The sequence below is a fragment of the Rhinolophus sinicus genome, linkage group LG03 (genome assembly GCF_036562045.2).
Source record: "Rhinolophus sinicus isolate RSC01 linkage group LG03, ASM3656204v1, whole genome shotgun sequence".
NCBI classification, from domain to species: Eukaryota; Metazoa; Chordata; class Mammalia; order Chiroptera; family Rhinolophidae; genus Rhinolophus; species Rhinolophus sinicus.
In genome coordinates this window covers 46,246,342-46,260,808 of record NC_133753.1, presented here as the reverse complement: position 1 = coordinate 46,260,808, position 14,467 = coordinate 46,246,342, and the positions used below count along the sequence as shown (strand labels likewise).

The window sequence follows — 14,467 nt, the reverse complement described above, 5'->3', positions numbered from 1 at the left end:
TAAAGCTTCTGTTTCCAGGACACCTCTTTATAGCTCTGCATTGTCTGAGGGAGTGACCTCAAGAGTTTAGCAGTAATGGATCTCGATTCTTGTTGTTGGTATTAAGAAATGTGTATTCATTTACTCTAAATTTTTATAGACTTTTATATAAGAAAGTGTCATCAAGGTGTATTGGTTGTCACTGTATGCTTCAACACCATCTCTGCATGGTAAAACATACAATGCCCTTTTTCACCTAAAAAAATAAAAGAGTTTATCACTAATGACTCTTACAAATATCATAATGATTTGTCTAGAAAGCTTATTCTGCTTCTTGAGCTGGCTAGCAGAAACTGGCTTTTGGTGTTGATGAAGGCATCCATTTAATACTGCTTTGTTTTTTCCCTCCTCTTTCTAACTACTTTGTTTGGGGCCTTTAATTTTTCAATATACTCAGAGAACAAGCTGATAGACAGTGGATGACCTGAAAAATGTAATGTCTACCATCAGAAATATTCATAAGATGGCAGTAAATGTCCTCCCATATGGAGCTTTCTCTAGAGAAACACCCTACGGCTGGCAGGAACTCTGTGTGCCACTGTGGCAAGTGCTAAGAAGCACAGTGTTTTCTGTTAGATCCCTTGAAGATCTAACAGTTCAAGAAACAGAGGAATGTAGAGCACATTGGCCTTTAAGCCTTGGAAGTTCTATAAACTTAGTATGAAACTTTTTAAGTAACCCCTTCTTTGCTTCCCTTCTTACAATTGCAGTGATTTTATAATAAACAGAACTTTTTCTTTGATTAATATGTTCACTATTTTATAATGTTCGAAGGCAAAGGAACAAAATATACATAGTGTAAAACGGAAACTAGTTTTCACTGGTGACACTATAATTTGCTTTTTCTGCTTTTTTCTAATAACATACCTGCTTATAATTTCTCTTATAAGGAAGGCTTGGATTTCATTATTAGAACTGAAGGTCTTTTTTAAAAAAAAGTTTCGTGTTTTTTTCCAATATTCTCAATGATGGCAAATCTTTGCTTTGAAAATGGGTTAGATTTCTTTTTTTAACTATCAAGTCATTCAGGGACACTTGAAGTGAGAACAGTTTTTTGTGTGGTTCCTGAAAGTAGGGAGAAATGGAAAGACTAGGGCAAAAGTCATTTGGAAATATATATGTGTGTGTATATATATTTATATAGATTACATTTATATATATATGTTTTTTGTCACGTCTGGATAAAAAAGCACCAACAGTCTCATTTTTTTATTACCATATCTAATGTGTAATTTAAGATTACTTTTTAGGTATATCAAGCAAACAATATAACTATTAGATCATGTTTCTTTTATTACTTTATAGGTATGTACTCGTGAAGAAAAGGATATTTTACAACGTGACTCAAACAAGAGCCAGAAACTGCTCAAGAAGCTAATGTCAGGTAGGGCAGCAATCTTCTGATTGGTTTACTGGGTGCTAGATACATTTTGTTGTTTCTGTGATTGTTTCTCTTTCTTGTATCCTGGTTTGCAAAATGCAGTTTATTTACTCATTTAGTCTATAAGCATTTGTTTTTTTGAAAATTATTATTAAAACCACATAACATTGAGCAAAAAAACTAATAATAGTAATGGATTATAACACGAAGAATAAAATTAATATTCTGAATTAACTGTGTAAGTTAATAAATGGAGAAGGGACAGCTTTTTCTTATAGAAGACTTCTAATTAATACAGAAAGGAATGAGAATAAGAGGAAATCACCATTAGAATACCACAGTAGTAGTAATTACTACAGTTAAGATCCACCAACGGATGCTAAAATTGTTGGAATAGGAGATTTGCAAGGTCACGAAAGATAAGACAAGAATTGTCACAGGTTGGAGGAGACTAAGGAGACATGACAACCAACTGCAGTGTAGGATCCTGAATTGGATCCCAGAACAGAAAAACAACATTAATGGAAAAGACATTGAAATCCAAATAAAGTCTATAATTTAAAGTCCAAATAAAGTTAATAGTATTGTACTAATGTTAATTTTTTACTGCTTGATTGTGCTATGGTTATGTAAGATTAAGGGAAGCGGAATGAAAGTTATACAGGAACTCTACTTTTTTTCCAACCCTTTTCTAAGTCTTTTGGTTGGAAAACATGATAAAAGTAGTTAAGGACATTTTTAAAAAGGAAAAACAGTACTCATTACTTTCCACTTATGCAAATTATTTTTTAATTTTATAAAAATCTTTACTTCATTTCTTTAAGTTATTTGTATAGCAAAATTTATTTTTATGCAGGAAAGATGTAGTTTCTTTACAAGCTAACTTTTGTTTTAAAGCACCGTTTATTCTAAATATTTTTTTTATTAGTTTCAGGTGCACAAAACAATGTAATAGTTAGACATTTATCAATTATATCCCCCACACAGTGCAAGAAGCAAATTTTTTTTAATACATAGATAAGTTGGTGTTATAAAGTAGTGATCATATTGTGTACAGAATTTTGGTTTTCCTTTTTTTCAATTAATATTTTATAATTAGTTTCTATATTGCTATATATTCTTCACATTTATTGTTTTTTGTGGCCAAAAATAATCTATTAACTTGATTTATTGTAATTAGATTACTTATTTTCTAATTACTGGATATCTTGACCCTTTTCAAATTATAAGTAATACCACAAGTGGTCACCTTTGTTAATGTATCTTTTGTTTTATTTCCTTGGGATAAATTCCTAAGAATAGAATTACTGGGTTAAAGAATATGATCATTTTTGACACTTTAGATGTATTTGCCATATTACTTTACCAAAATGTTGTACCAATCTACAACAATACTAGTATTGTACCCCCAAACCTGTCACTATTGAGTTTTGATATTTCCAATTTTTAAATTTTTATAGTTGTAACTTTTAAAAATTATTAAGGAAATTGAACATGTCTCCATATTTTTTCAATTAGGGTTTCTTTAAGGTCATTATTATGAGAAAAGGTAGTTCTAAGTGCTTTTCTTATATTCAGCCTACAAGAATCTCTCTGTTTTGTTTTTTCAATTTAAAGGAAAGATTTGACAGAACTTTGAACAGCCCTGGAATTTTAGGTAAAGAGAAAGGTCAGCCTTCATTATACACTAGCTGTTTTCCTAACAAATTTTAGATCTTGTTTTACCATAATGTATGGCTCTCTTTTCTGGGACCTGTAGATTTATAGAATGCTGTCACGAAGGAGATAACACATGGTCAAGGAATGAATGTGGGCTTTAGGCTTAGACAGACCTAAGTTTAAATTTTGTTTTTACTTTCCAATTTCTGAGTGAACTCAGTAAATTTATCATCTCTAAACTTCAGTTTTTTATCTGTGAAACAAAAATAATACAAACTATCTAACAGGATTATTGGGAGGATTAAATAATACGTATTAAGCGCCTTAGCATCTAGTAAATTCTCATTATTTATGTCATCCCCTTCTTGCGATTTCTTTTTTTTTAGTTTTTACTTTTGATATGTAAAAGTATGTTTAAAGGTGATACTCAGTCCTAAAGTTTTTCATGTTTAAAGGTGATACTCAGTCCTAAAGTTTTTCATCATTTTTATATTGTGTTATTAAACAGTTTGGGACCCTTAGTGATCCAAATTTCCCTGAGGGAAGAAATGGACCTTAAGGTTTATTGAGAACCTATTACGGTGTTTTCCCGGTAATAAGACCTAGCTGGACAACCAGCTCTAATGTGTCTTTTGGAGCAAAAATTAATATAAGACCCGGTCTTATTTTACTATGAAACCAGGTCTTATATAATGTAATATAATATAACATATAATATAATATAATGCAATGCAATGCAATACAATACACTACAATACAATACAATAATATCATACTGGGTCTAATATATTATGATATAATACAAGGTCCTATATTAATTTTTGCTCCAAAAGACGCATTAGAGCTGATTGTTCAGCTAGGTCTTATTTTCGGGGCAACATGGTATGTGTCAAGCACTGCTTGATGCTTGGCAAATAAAGCCTAACCTGTGTACTTCTTTGTTTTCCATTGAAATGAAGGCTGTTGGCCATCAGGGCTGAGCTTCTGATTTTGTTCTTTGCTGCACAGTGATACAACTAATTTATATTATAGGCTGACATCATTTTATTTCCTTATTGAATTTCAGGGACGGAGAATTCTGGAAAAGGGGACATCTCTACCAAAGACCTTCTTCCTCATCAGGAATTGCGGTTTAAGTCTGGTCTGGAGAAGGCTGTCAAACATAAAGACAAACTGTTAGAGTTTGACAGAACTAGGTATGATATGGTTAGCGTAACAAATGCTAAGAAATAGGCTAGTCCACAGGTTCTGCCCATTAAAACGTTATTTTGGCAATTGATACATTCTTAGGGGTGGAGTATGAAAAAATTGACAGGAAAAGAAGAGTTGGGTGCTCTACATAGGAGACCAACATCTTGGTTTTGAATCTGTGTTTGAATAAGTTAGGCTCCCACCAAGAGGTTTCTACCCTGCAACATTTTTTTATTTTTGGCAAATGCTAGTATACCCCCTAGAAAGTTGCTTTGGGTTGGCAGAATTCCCCACTTGTTTCACTTGTAGCCATTCATTCATTCAGTTAACATACAGGAGTGCCTACCATGTGCAAACTGTTGGGCTGGGCTTTGGAGAATCTGTAAGAAGTTGCCTCTGGGAGAGTGTAGGTAACGCCATATCATGGGAAGGCATGATTTACCTTTCTCCTTCCCTTTGACACTAAATTTGTTTTCTGATTCATTGATCAATATATTAAAATGTCCCTAACTTGGCTTTTACACTCCTATACTTTTGTCATTTAGCCCACTGACTTCTCTTTAGGAGACAAGTATATGGATTTGCTAGTTCTGTTTTTCATTTTTTCATTTTTTTCCTCTTTTGGACCAAATATATATTGAAAACCACTTGATGGTTTTAAAATGTTTACATAGGACTTATACGCTCACTTCTGATTTTGGAGCATTCTTGGGCATCCATATTTGAGGTAATAACTGTTAGGACAGCAGGAGAGTGAACTACCTTGAAACAGTTTCCCAGTAATCAATAGGTGACCTAACTGCCATGTGTTCTTTTTTTTTAGCATTCGAAGGACCCAAGTCATTGATGATGAGTCAGATTACTTTGCCAGTGATTCTAACCAGTGGCTGTCCAAAATTGAGCGGGAAACTCTACAGAAGCGAGAAGAGGAGCTGAGAGAGTTTCGACATGCCTCTCGGCTCACTAAGAAGATCACTATTGACTTTGCAGGCAGGAAAATTGTAGAAGATGAAAATCCACTAGCTGAGTATCATAGCAGGTAAGTGGGCAGCCCCTGAAAGGGTGTGAAAGAAGGGGGCAGTTTGACTATAAAGTATCTGTCCTCTCTAATGGATCTGTTATTTTTGTTGATTTTAAAAATAATATATTCATTTGGAATAGAAACATATAAGAGTAGCTAAGGAAATTTTGAAAGTGAACAGGGAAGGGAACTTGTCCTGCTAGACAATTACTGTTTATAAAAAACTGTTTTTAAAACTGAGGTAATTTGAGCACAGGAATAGATCAATGAAACAGAATTCAGGAAGTGACCTGTGTGTCTGCATTGTGTATATATGTGTGCATGGGAGTATATTAATAGGTGTGTAAATTTAGTCATTGATAAAGGTAACATTTCTAACCAGTAAAGAAAGGATTAAATACATGGATGGGATGATTGGCCACGAGCTTAGAAAAAATCTGAAGTAGGTCTCTACTTCATCCGTGATAAGTTTGACTAAAGAGTTACATGTAAAGGAAATAAAAGGATCAGAAAGAAATATAGAACAAATACCCTATGATCTCACTTATATGTGGAATCTAAAGAACAGAATAAATGAACAAACAAAACAGAAATAGACTCAGAGATACAGAGAAAAAAACTGATGGTTGCTAGATGGGATGGGCGTTGGGGGATGGGGAGAAGATGAAGGGATTAAAAAGTACCAATTGTTAGTCACAAAATAATCATGGGGTTGTGAAATATAGTGTGGGGAATGTAATCAATAATGTTGTAAAGATCATGTAGGGTGCCAGATGGGCACTGGACTTATCAGGGGATCACTTCATAGACTGTGTAGATGCCTGACCACTGCGCTGTACACCTGAAGCTGAAGTAGAATAATATTGAATGTCAACTATAATTATAACACACACACACACACACACACACACACACACACACACACGGATATTGGTGAACTTAGTAATGTTTTCCACAAGGCCCAATCTTTGGCTTTTCTCTTTCATACCTGTCAAATCCATCATAGAATTTTCCTAAACAAAGGTTATTTTCTCCCTAAAAGGAATTCTACCACTAACTTCAAGTTAATCATTTGTTCTCACCTACTACATATGATACACAGGTATAAGAAAAAAATAAAATTATTTCTGGGTTATGGGTTAGGAATTTTTCATTTTCTTTTAACTTGTATTTTCTAGTTTCTCCATAATAAACATGGATTGCTTTTATAATAATGAAAATCATTTTTATGTTCACTAAGTGGTACAGGATTTTAGAAGTGAAATTGGTCAGTATCCCAAAATTTAAATTGCATACTTTTTGACTCAACAGCTACATACCAGATATCAAATGTGCATTTCTTCATCCTCTTCTCAACTGTTTAAAAATATATTTGCCATTTTGATACATGAGAAATAGTATTTTATCGTAATTTTTATTCACATTTCTATGCTTTGTTGTATGCTAGTAAGTGTGAACATTCTAAAAATGTATTGGTTAGCTGTTTGTATTATTTCTTCTATAGGTTCTGGAGTTCTGGATATACTTACCACTGTACTATGTCTTAAATCTATTTCCTTCCTTCAGATCCCACTGTCCCCATTCTATTTGAGACTCACCTCTTCCTTCAAATTCTTGTACCTTTTTTTTTTTTAAGCTTCATGTCTTTGTTTCTGCTTTTTGTTGGTTTGGAAATCCCTCTCCCAATCTTTGCCTTTCAAATATCTACCTCTCTCTTGAACTGCTTGGTACAACACATGGGATAATAGGATAATAACCACCAGATAGATTGTGCCTGTCTCAGAGTATTAATTATATCCTCTCATGTTTAGTTCATCATCTTTATAGCTGTCTTAAACCTGCCACTCAGATTCAAAGTTTCTTGAAAGCAGGAACCATGTCCTCTACACCTTTTAAGTTGCTTTGTATATATAAGAGGTTCCTAATAAGTATCTCTTTAATTTTATTCAAGGTCAGGTTCAGCCTTACCTACTAGTAGAAGCTTTTCAATATGTTGTGCCTCAGAATTATCATCATCCACATTTGTTTAGTATCCAGCAGAGCATGGAGTAAAACAGCAAGTAGAGCTATAGAGTAGAACAAGATACGGTTCCTGCAGGACCTATGATCTCTTACTAACCAGTGGGAGTAGTTCCACAGTCTTTAAATGGAAATTATCCCTTTTTTTTTTTCATAGGTTTAGAGCCAAATATTCATAGCAAGCACGACCATAGGCATAGGATAACATGGGACATGTTATCTGATGACTAAAGAGGTATTAGGAGACTTCAGAGAAAGGCGTAAGCACTTTTGTGCTGGGCCAGTAGAGGGCACATTACAACTTCTGGGCCTTGAAGCGAGGATAGAATTTAGATCAGCGTGGACAAGTGGAGGGACTCCTGAGTGGGCAGAGGACTAACTGAATGTGTTGAGTAAATGGGCTGCCATAGAACATTCTGTGGGTTCAACTGTTTCTAGACAACTTTTCTAATTTTGGCATTTTTAATAATCTTGTCAAACAGATGAATGATTGTCGTGTGTTGTACCTATTTTCTTAGCGCTCTGGAACTTTTATTTTTACTAACTTATATTCCTTACAGTTCTTGGATGAAGAAGGAAGTGGTGGGGGGAGCAGGGAAGGAGATCATTCATGGAACCCTCTTTGAATTTCAAATTTTATGACTGTTGAAGGGGTTTTATGTTGGTGGTAAGTCAGGCTATTCTGAGCATAGAACATTACTAATCCTTTGATTTCTTATCACAGACTAGATGAGACAGTCCAGGCCATTGCCAGTGGAACCTTGAATCCACTGACCAAATTGGATAGATCTTCTGAAGAACCTTTGGGAGTTCTGGTGAATCCCAACCTCTACCAGTCACCTCCCCAGGTCAGTGGACCTTTGCTCTAACTGATAATGAGAGAAGTTTGGGCCCAGATATTTCTCCTTTCAAGTAAGCCTATTTAATAGGCTTTAAATACCAGTCTACTCTCTGAACACACCCACCAACCTTATTCTCTGACTTAATTTTCCCCAATTTTTTTGCAGCATTTCTGACAAGTTGATCTGTATTTAATTTTCTGAATATTTCCCAAGAGAGAGTTTTATTAAGTACTGTAGAGACTTAGACAGTAGATTCATGGTCCTTTTGTTAATGTTCTTTATATTTTATAGACTATGGGTAGTGCCATAGACTGGTGTTTTAAATTAATACATTAATTCACGTATTCATTGTTGTCATTCATTTTTCTGTCAAGTACATTGAGCATCTGCTGTGCACAAGCACAGTAGTAAGTGGTCAACCAGACATTGCTTCTATCTTCAAAGAACTTGTAGACTAGTAGGGGGAAAGATTACATAAGCGGCTCTAATACTGATGGAGATGTAAAGTACATTGGAAACCCAGATGAGGGGAAGACTACTTCAGTTGAGAGGAATAAAAGAGGCTTTTATAGGGAAGCTGGCATTCATAAAAAGTAAATATCCAGGAAAATGGATGTTTGGGGATGGCGGGGAAAAGAACATTCTAGGCAGAATGTACTGTAGGAATAAAGCATGGATACACAAAAGCATGGTTGTGTGTGTGTGTGTGTGTGTGTGTGTGTGTGTATTTATATATACATATGTATCTATGCGTGTGTGTGTATATATAAATTCACTCACTATTGTGTGCATATATATATAAAACAGTGAGTGAATTTAGGCAACCTAGATAGTACTCATAAAAGGGATTATCATGAAAAATAGAGTAGGGTTAGGTAGGTAGACCCAGATCAGTAGAGAGCTTAAATGTTTAGCTAGGAGGTTTTCATGTTTTTATTTTGTAAATGAGCTGTACAAGATTCTTAAATAGAGGCATGCAATCAGAGCGGTGCTTTAGATAGCTCCACTGGAGATCTTTCATTTATTCAGCACTGTATATGTGCCAGGTTCTTTGCTAGGTGCTGGAAAATTAAAAGGTAAAGGCCCAGCTCCTGTCCTTAAGGACTTCACTTTTAGTGGGAACATGTGTTTTTATACAAATAATTCCATCAAGACAATTGCTATAATAGACATGTCATGGGTATAATAGGACTTTAGGAGAGTTCATAAACCCACTAAAGGACTCACAAAAGAAATAGTGTTTGAGAGGAGACTTAAGGGGTGAATAGGAGTTTCCAAGCAGACAAATCTGGGGAGGGACTTCCATGTCAAAGGTTCAACATGTACAAAGACTCAGCATCTTGAGAGCATTGCAGGTTTGGAGAACCATAAATAGTTAAGTATTGTTAGAAGTTAAAATGGACTAGTAGGTGTTTTAGTTTCCTAAGGCCCCCATAACAAAGTACCACAACTGGTTGGCTTAAGACAACAGAAATTTGTTCTCTCATAGTTCCCAACACTGAAATCAAGGTTGGTGGGGCTCCCTCTGAAGGCTCTCTTTCCTCTCAGCGTCCGGTACCCACCGGCATCCCTCGGTTTGTAGCTGTGTCACTCTCATCTCCGCCTTCGTTTTCACCTGGCCTTCTTCTCTGTGTATCTTTGTCTTTCTGTGTATTCTCTCCTTTTATAAGGACACCAGTCATTATTTGGGGTCCACCCTAATGCAGTATAACTGTATTTTAACTTGGTTACATCTGCAAAGACTATTTCCAAGTAAGGTTACTTTCACTGGTTCTGTATGGCTATACATTTGGGATGGGGTGGGGGGGATACTACTTAACTCAGTGCAGTAGGCAGCATCCTATCAGGAAACCCTTTATGTCTCATGTTAAGGAGTTTGGCTTTATACTGAAATAGGCAGAGTCCTTGAAGAATTTTAGCAGAAGATTGGATTGACTTCCGTGCTTATGTAGAGAATGGATTGGAGGGAGGAGTAAGACTAGACGCAGGGAAATTGCTAAGAAGGTTATTGCAGTAGCACAGTGGGGAGATAGATGATGAAGGCCCAAATGAGTGTTGCAGCAGAGAGTTATCTAAAGGCTAAAAATATAGATGAGACCAGTTAGCAGGCTCTATGATAGTATTATTGAAAGGTCATAAGAGATTAATTTAGCAAAGAGTCTATGGGAATAAACAGGTAACATGAACAAAAACTGTAATAGAGATAGAACAGAGAATTTAGGCCGCAGAATTATTCAAATATCAACATTTTTATGAACTCATTTATTTCCCTTGTAATGGATCAGTTCTTCCTCTGTGTCTGCACTTAAGGGTTTATATCCCTGTGTAGTATTTACTCAGTTCTGTCTTATATTTTGCATATTTATATGTATCTCTTAGGATTGTAAGTTCCTCGAAAGCAAGAACCATATCTTTTTATATTTTATATAAGTCTCACTACTTTTTATGCTTTTTGTGTAGGTAAGGACTCAAATGTTTGTGTTTTTTAAAGATACGACACAGTTGAGTCATAAAATTTTATTGCAGAAAGATTTTTAGAGATTTATTTAGTCCAACCCCATCATTTTACAATTGAGAAAAACTGAAACCTTTAGGGGTTAAATGATTGCTTAGAGTTTCTAGACTACCACTCTAGCATTTTTTTCCCCTGTAAATGACTAAAAAGTCAAAGAATTAAGACAGCTGAGTCCCACCTCACCATCCTGATAACGCCTTTTTTTCCCCTTGAGTTTCGGAGCACTCAGTCTTCTTGCTCTGGAAGGAAGAAACATTAACCTTTGTCACTCTCTAACTGAACTTCTGCCAGGACTCTTCAGTCTACTGTAACTACCTGTACCCTGTAATTTTCTGTTCCCTTTCCACGATGGGAGCCTTGTTTCAGTAGTGCTCCATCCTCTCTTTTAGGGGACAAGTTGTTTGTTTCAGAGTGAAAGAATACGTGATGCGTCCAATAGTCGGAAATGCTGCCCTGACAACATCTGTTTGGCTTTATCACGGTACCGGCCTGTGACCCTGCTCCTAAGCACATGAAGAATGTGCAGACCAAAATGTTGACCCTTCATTTGGCTGATAGATTTACGTTGGGAAATTGTCCAGAATTCAGTATGGATCATGAATAAGCATAAAATGGAAATAATTACAGACCAATTATTTAGTCTGATAGTTGTGCTTTTGCTGGTGTTAGGAAGCTATGTATGGAGATTTCAACATTCCAGTTACCTTTAAGGTGGGAGCTTGTTGTCATACGTGAGGCTCCTACTGAATTATATCTTCTCTACTTTTTTTGGCCCTGTTTCAGGCAAAGATGGGATAAAATATTCTAGGGATATGTTCCCAGTATGATTTCTTCCTTACTAGCACTTGTCTCACTTTGTATACCTACTCCAGGGTTCTCCCTTGTCAGACTGTATGTTTGGTTTCTTTCCTATATAGTGGATAGACCAGACAGGTGCAGCCTCACAGAAGAAGGCTTTCCCTTCAGCAGGATCAGAATTAGAGTTCAACTCATGTCGGCACCAGTTGCGAATCCAGGACGAAGAATTTCAGGAAGGCTTTGATGGTGGCTGGTGCCTCTCTATGCATCAGCCCTGGGCTTCTCTGCTTGTGAGAGGGATTAAAAGGTAAGGATGGAAATGAGTCTTGGCAATAAAGGATTTTACAGTGACATAAACTTGATTTAGAATTATGGATTGGAATTTTCTTCAATTTAGTGGTGATTTATACTATTCAGTACATAGAAGTTTAAGCAATATATTCGTGGTAGTGACTTGGTAGTAGTCTTTTTACTGAATAGCTTGAAGAAGACTGAGGTTAGAAAGGCTAAGGATCCTACTCATAACAAAGAATAGAATATCAATTTTTCATCTTTGGAGGCAGTCTATTGACAAAACTTCTCTTGGCGTTGCCTTTGTAATATAGCACTCAATAACCATAATGGGGGTGGCCGGTTAGCTCATTTGGTTAGAATGTGGTGCTGATAACACCAAGGTTGCCTGTTCAATCCCCACATAGGCCACTGCGAGCTGCACCCTCCTTAAGAACAAGCAAACAAACAAAAACAACCTTAAGGGTTTGATTCTACTTGAAATTCAAAGTTTTTAGTGCCTATTTATTAATTTTTTAAGACACTAGCCTAACTGGTATTCTCTCTCGCTCTCTCGCTCTCGCTGTCTCACTGTCCCCCTCTCTACGCCCCTTTTTCCCACATTGAGAGAAACTATTTTACCAGAAATTCCTTTTCTACAAAAAGGAGAAATAGTGAGGGATAGTGGAGGTATAATAAAGTTGTATCGTTTTACCTGTTAATGATGGTAATAGCTTACAATTCCATGGTTTCATATGTTTCTTTTCAATTCATGTTTTTTTAATAGTGGGTTTGTTTATTATTTTCATTTTTTGCTTTTATAAATGTAAATAGAAAATTGGAAAATACAGAAAAGTAGCTAGAAAAAGGAAGATCACCTATAATCCCATCACCTAGAAACAGTTACTCTTAGCATTTTAGAGGGTTTACATTTTTCCTATGCAAAATGTTATATAGTGAGGTGATAATATATATTTAGGGTTTTTTTCTTTCACATATCATTATGACATTCATTTTCCTTTTTTTATCCAGTTTTACTGAGATAAAATTGACAACATTGTATTAGTTTAAGGTGTGTAACATAATGATTATATTGCAAAGTGTCACAGTGAGTTTAGTTAACATCCATCACCACACATAGTTACAAGTTTGGGGGGTTTTGTGATGAGAACTTTTAAGATCTACTCTCTTAGCAGCTTTCAAATATACAATAACGTATTGTTAATTATAGTGGCCATGTTATACATTTCATCCCCAGGACTTGTAACTGTAAATTTATACCTCTTGACTAGCTCCACCATTTTCTGGCAGCCACTAATCTGTTCTCTGTGTCTATGAATTTGTTTTTTTCAGATTCTACATAAAAGTGAGATCATACAGTATTTGTCTTCTCTGTCTGACTTACATATTTCACTTAGCATAATGCCCTCGCAGTCTATCCATGTTGTTGCAAATGGCAGGATTTCCTTCGTTTTTATAGCTGTGAATAATATTCCATTGTACATATACACCACATTTTCTTTATCCATTATCTGTCAATGGACAATTAGATTGTTTCCATGTCTTGGCTATTGTGAATAATGCTGCAACGAATGTGGGGATGCAGATATCTCTTTCTTCCTTCTTATTTTATCTATTAGAATTTTATATGCTCCTAACTCATAACAGTAATAATACCTTATATTTAAATAGAATTTTATAGTTTTCAAAGCAGTAGCTCTATGTAATAGATCAGGCCACTATTACAATCTTTGACAAATGAGGACATTTAGGTAGGCAAAGGTAAAGTAGCTTGCTCTGAATTACAAAGCTAGTTAGTGGCAGAGAGGGAAATAGAGTTCAAGTTTTCAAAGTGCTTTTTTCCACTCTCACTGTGTAAGCTTCAGTCATTTCTCTACTTCTCTGAACAAAAACTTATTATCAGCATTTAGGAACAATCATTTGTACTTCGGTGTTTTCATGATTAGTTGTGATTTCCTCCTTCATTAAGATGCATTACTGTTTTTCTCCCCTCTTGAAGGTCAGGCTTTCTTTCTTTGGCTCCTAATTGTTTCATAGTCATACATGTAGTGCCATTAGAATAAGCTCATGTAATCCGCTTCTGCCCCCTGGCACGAGGCCCTCAGATGTCTGTTCTTCTCAGTCAATTCTCTGTAATTTAGGTGCCTTCCTTTTCTAAAGTCGAAAACTAAACAGCTACTTTCTGCTGAGGGGATCAGAATGTTTACATTTCTCTCGGCCAATTTTGGGTCTGTATTATTTAGTTTCTCACTGAAAAGGACAGGATGAGCAGCATCCAACCCACAATCACTAATCCCACAGAAATAAAGTGGGTGGTTCTGCCATATCTGTGAGATGATTTTCTCAGTAACCCTTCAGGTTATTTGGTATAGAGGGAAGAAATACATTGATTCGTTCCTCATTTATTGAGTACCTACTATGTGCCTGGCACTCTTCCAATTCATTTATATTGGAAAACTAAGAATATGAGAATTTCCCATTATAAGAATAGTATCATAGGGGTATATTATCAAGGTACTTTATTTCATTAGTGGGAACTAGAAGAGAAACACCTTTTTATAATCCTTGGAGAGTAGCGAGTATTCTCTTGAATGCATTCTGTTATTCCACTTAAAGATTCTTTCAAATTAGTAAACAGGTTGTTTAATTATCTAAAAAGAACATAACCTTTATAAAATACCCAGAAAATATAAATGAATGTGGTTATAATT

General features: G+C 35.5%; 1 protein-coding gene across 3 annotated transcripts in view; it reads left to right on the top strand.

Moving 5' to 3' along the window:
• Positions 1-14,467, top strand: part of TRIP4 (thyroid hormone receptor interactor 4) — a 43,577-nt gene that overhangs the window by 7,446 nt on the left and 21,664 nt on the right. For 2 of the 3 annotated variants that reach the window (XM_019748695.2, XM_019748696.2), the window contains exons 5-9: positions 1,345-1,423; positions 4,146-4,275; positions 5,094-5,309; positions 8,035-8,158; positions 11,585-11,772. In XM_019748695.2, coding sequence (XP_019604254.2) covers positions 1,345-1,423; positions 4,146-4,275; positions 5,094-5,309; positions 8,035-8,158; positions 11,585-11,772 — 737 coding nt within the window. The remainder of the gene's footprint in view (positions 1-1,344; positions 1,424-4,145; positions 4,276-5,093; positions 5,310-8,034; positions 8,159-11,584; positions 11,773-14,467) is intronic. The other variant, XM_019748698.2, reaches the window with a different exon arrangement.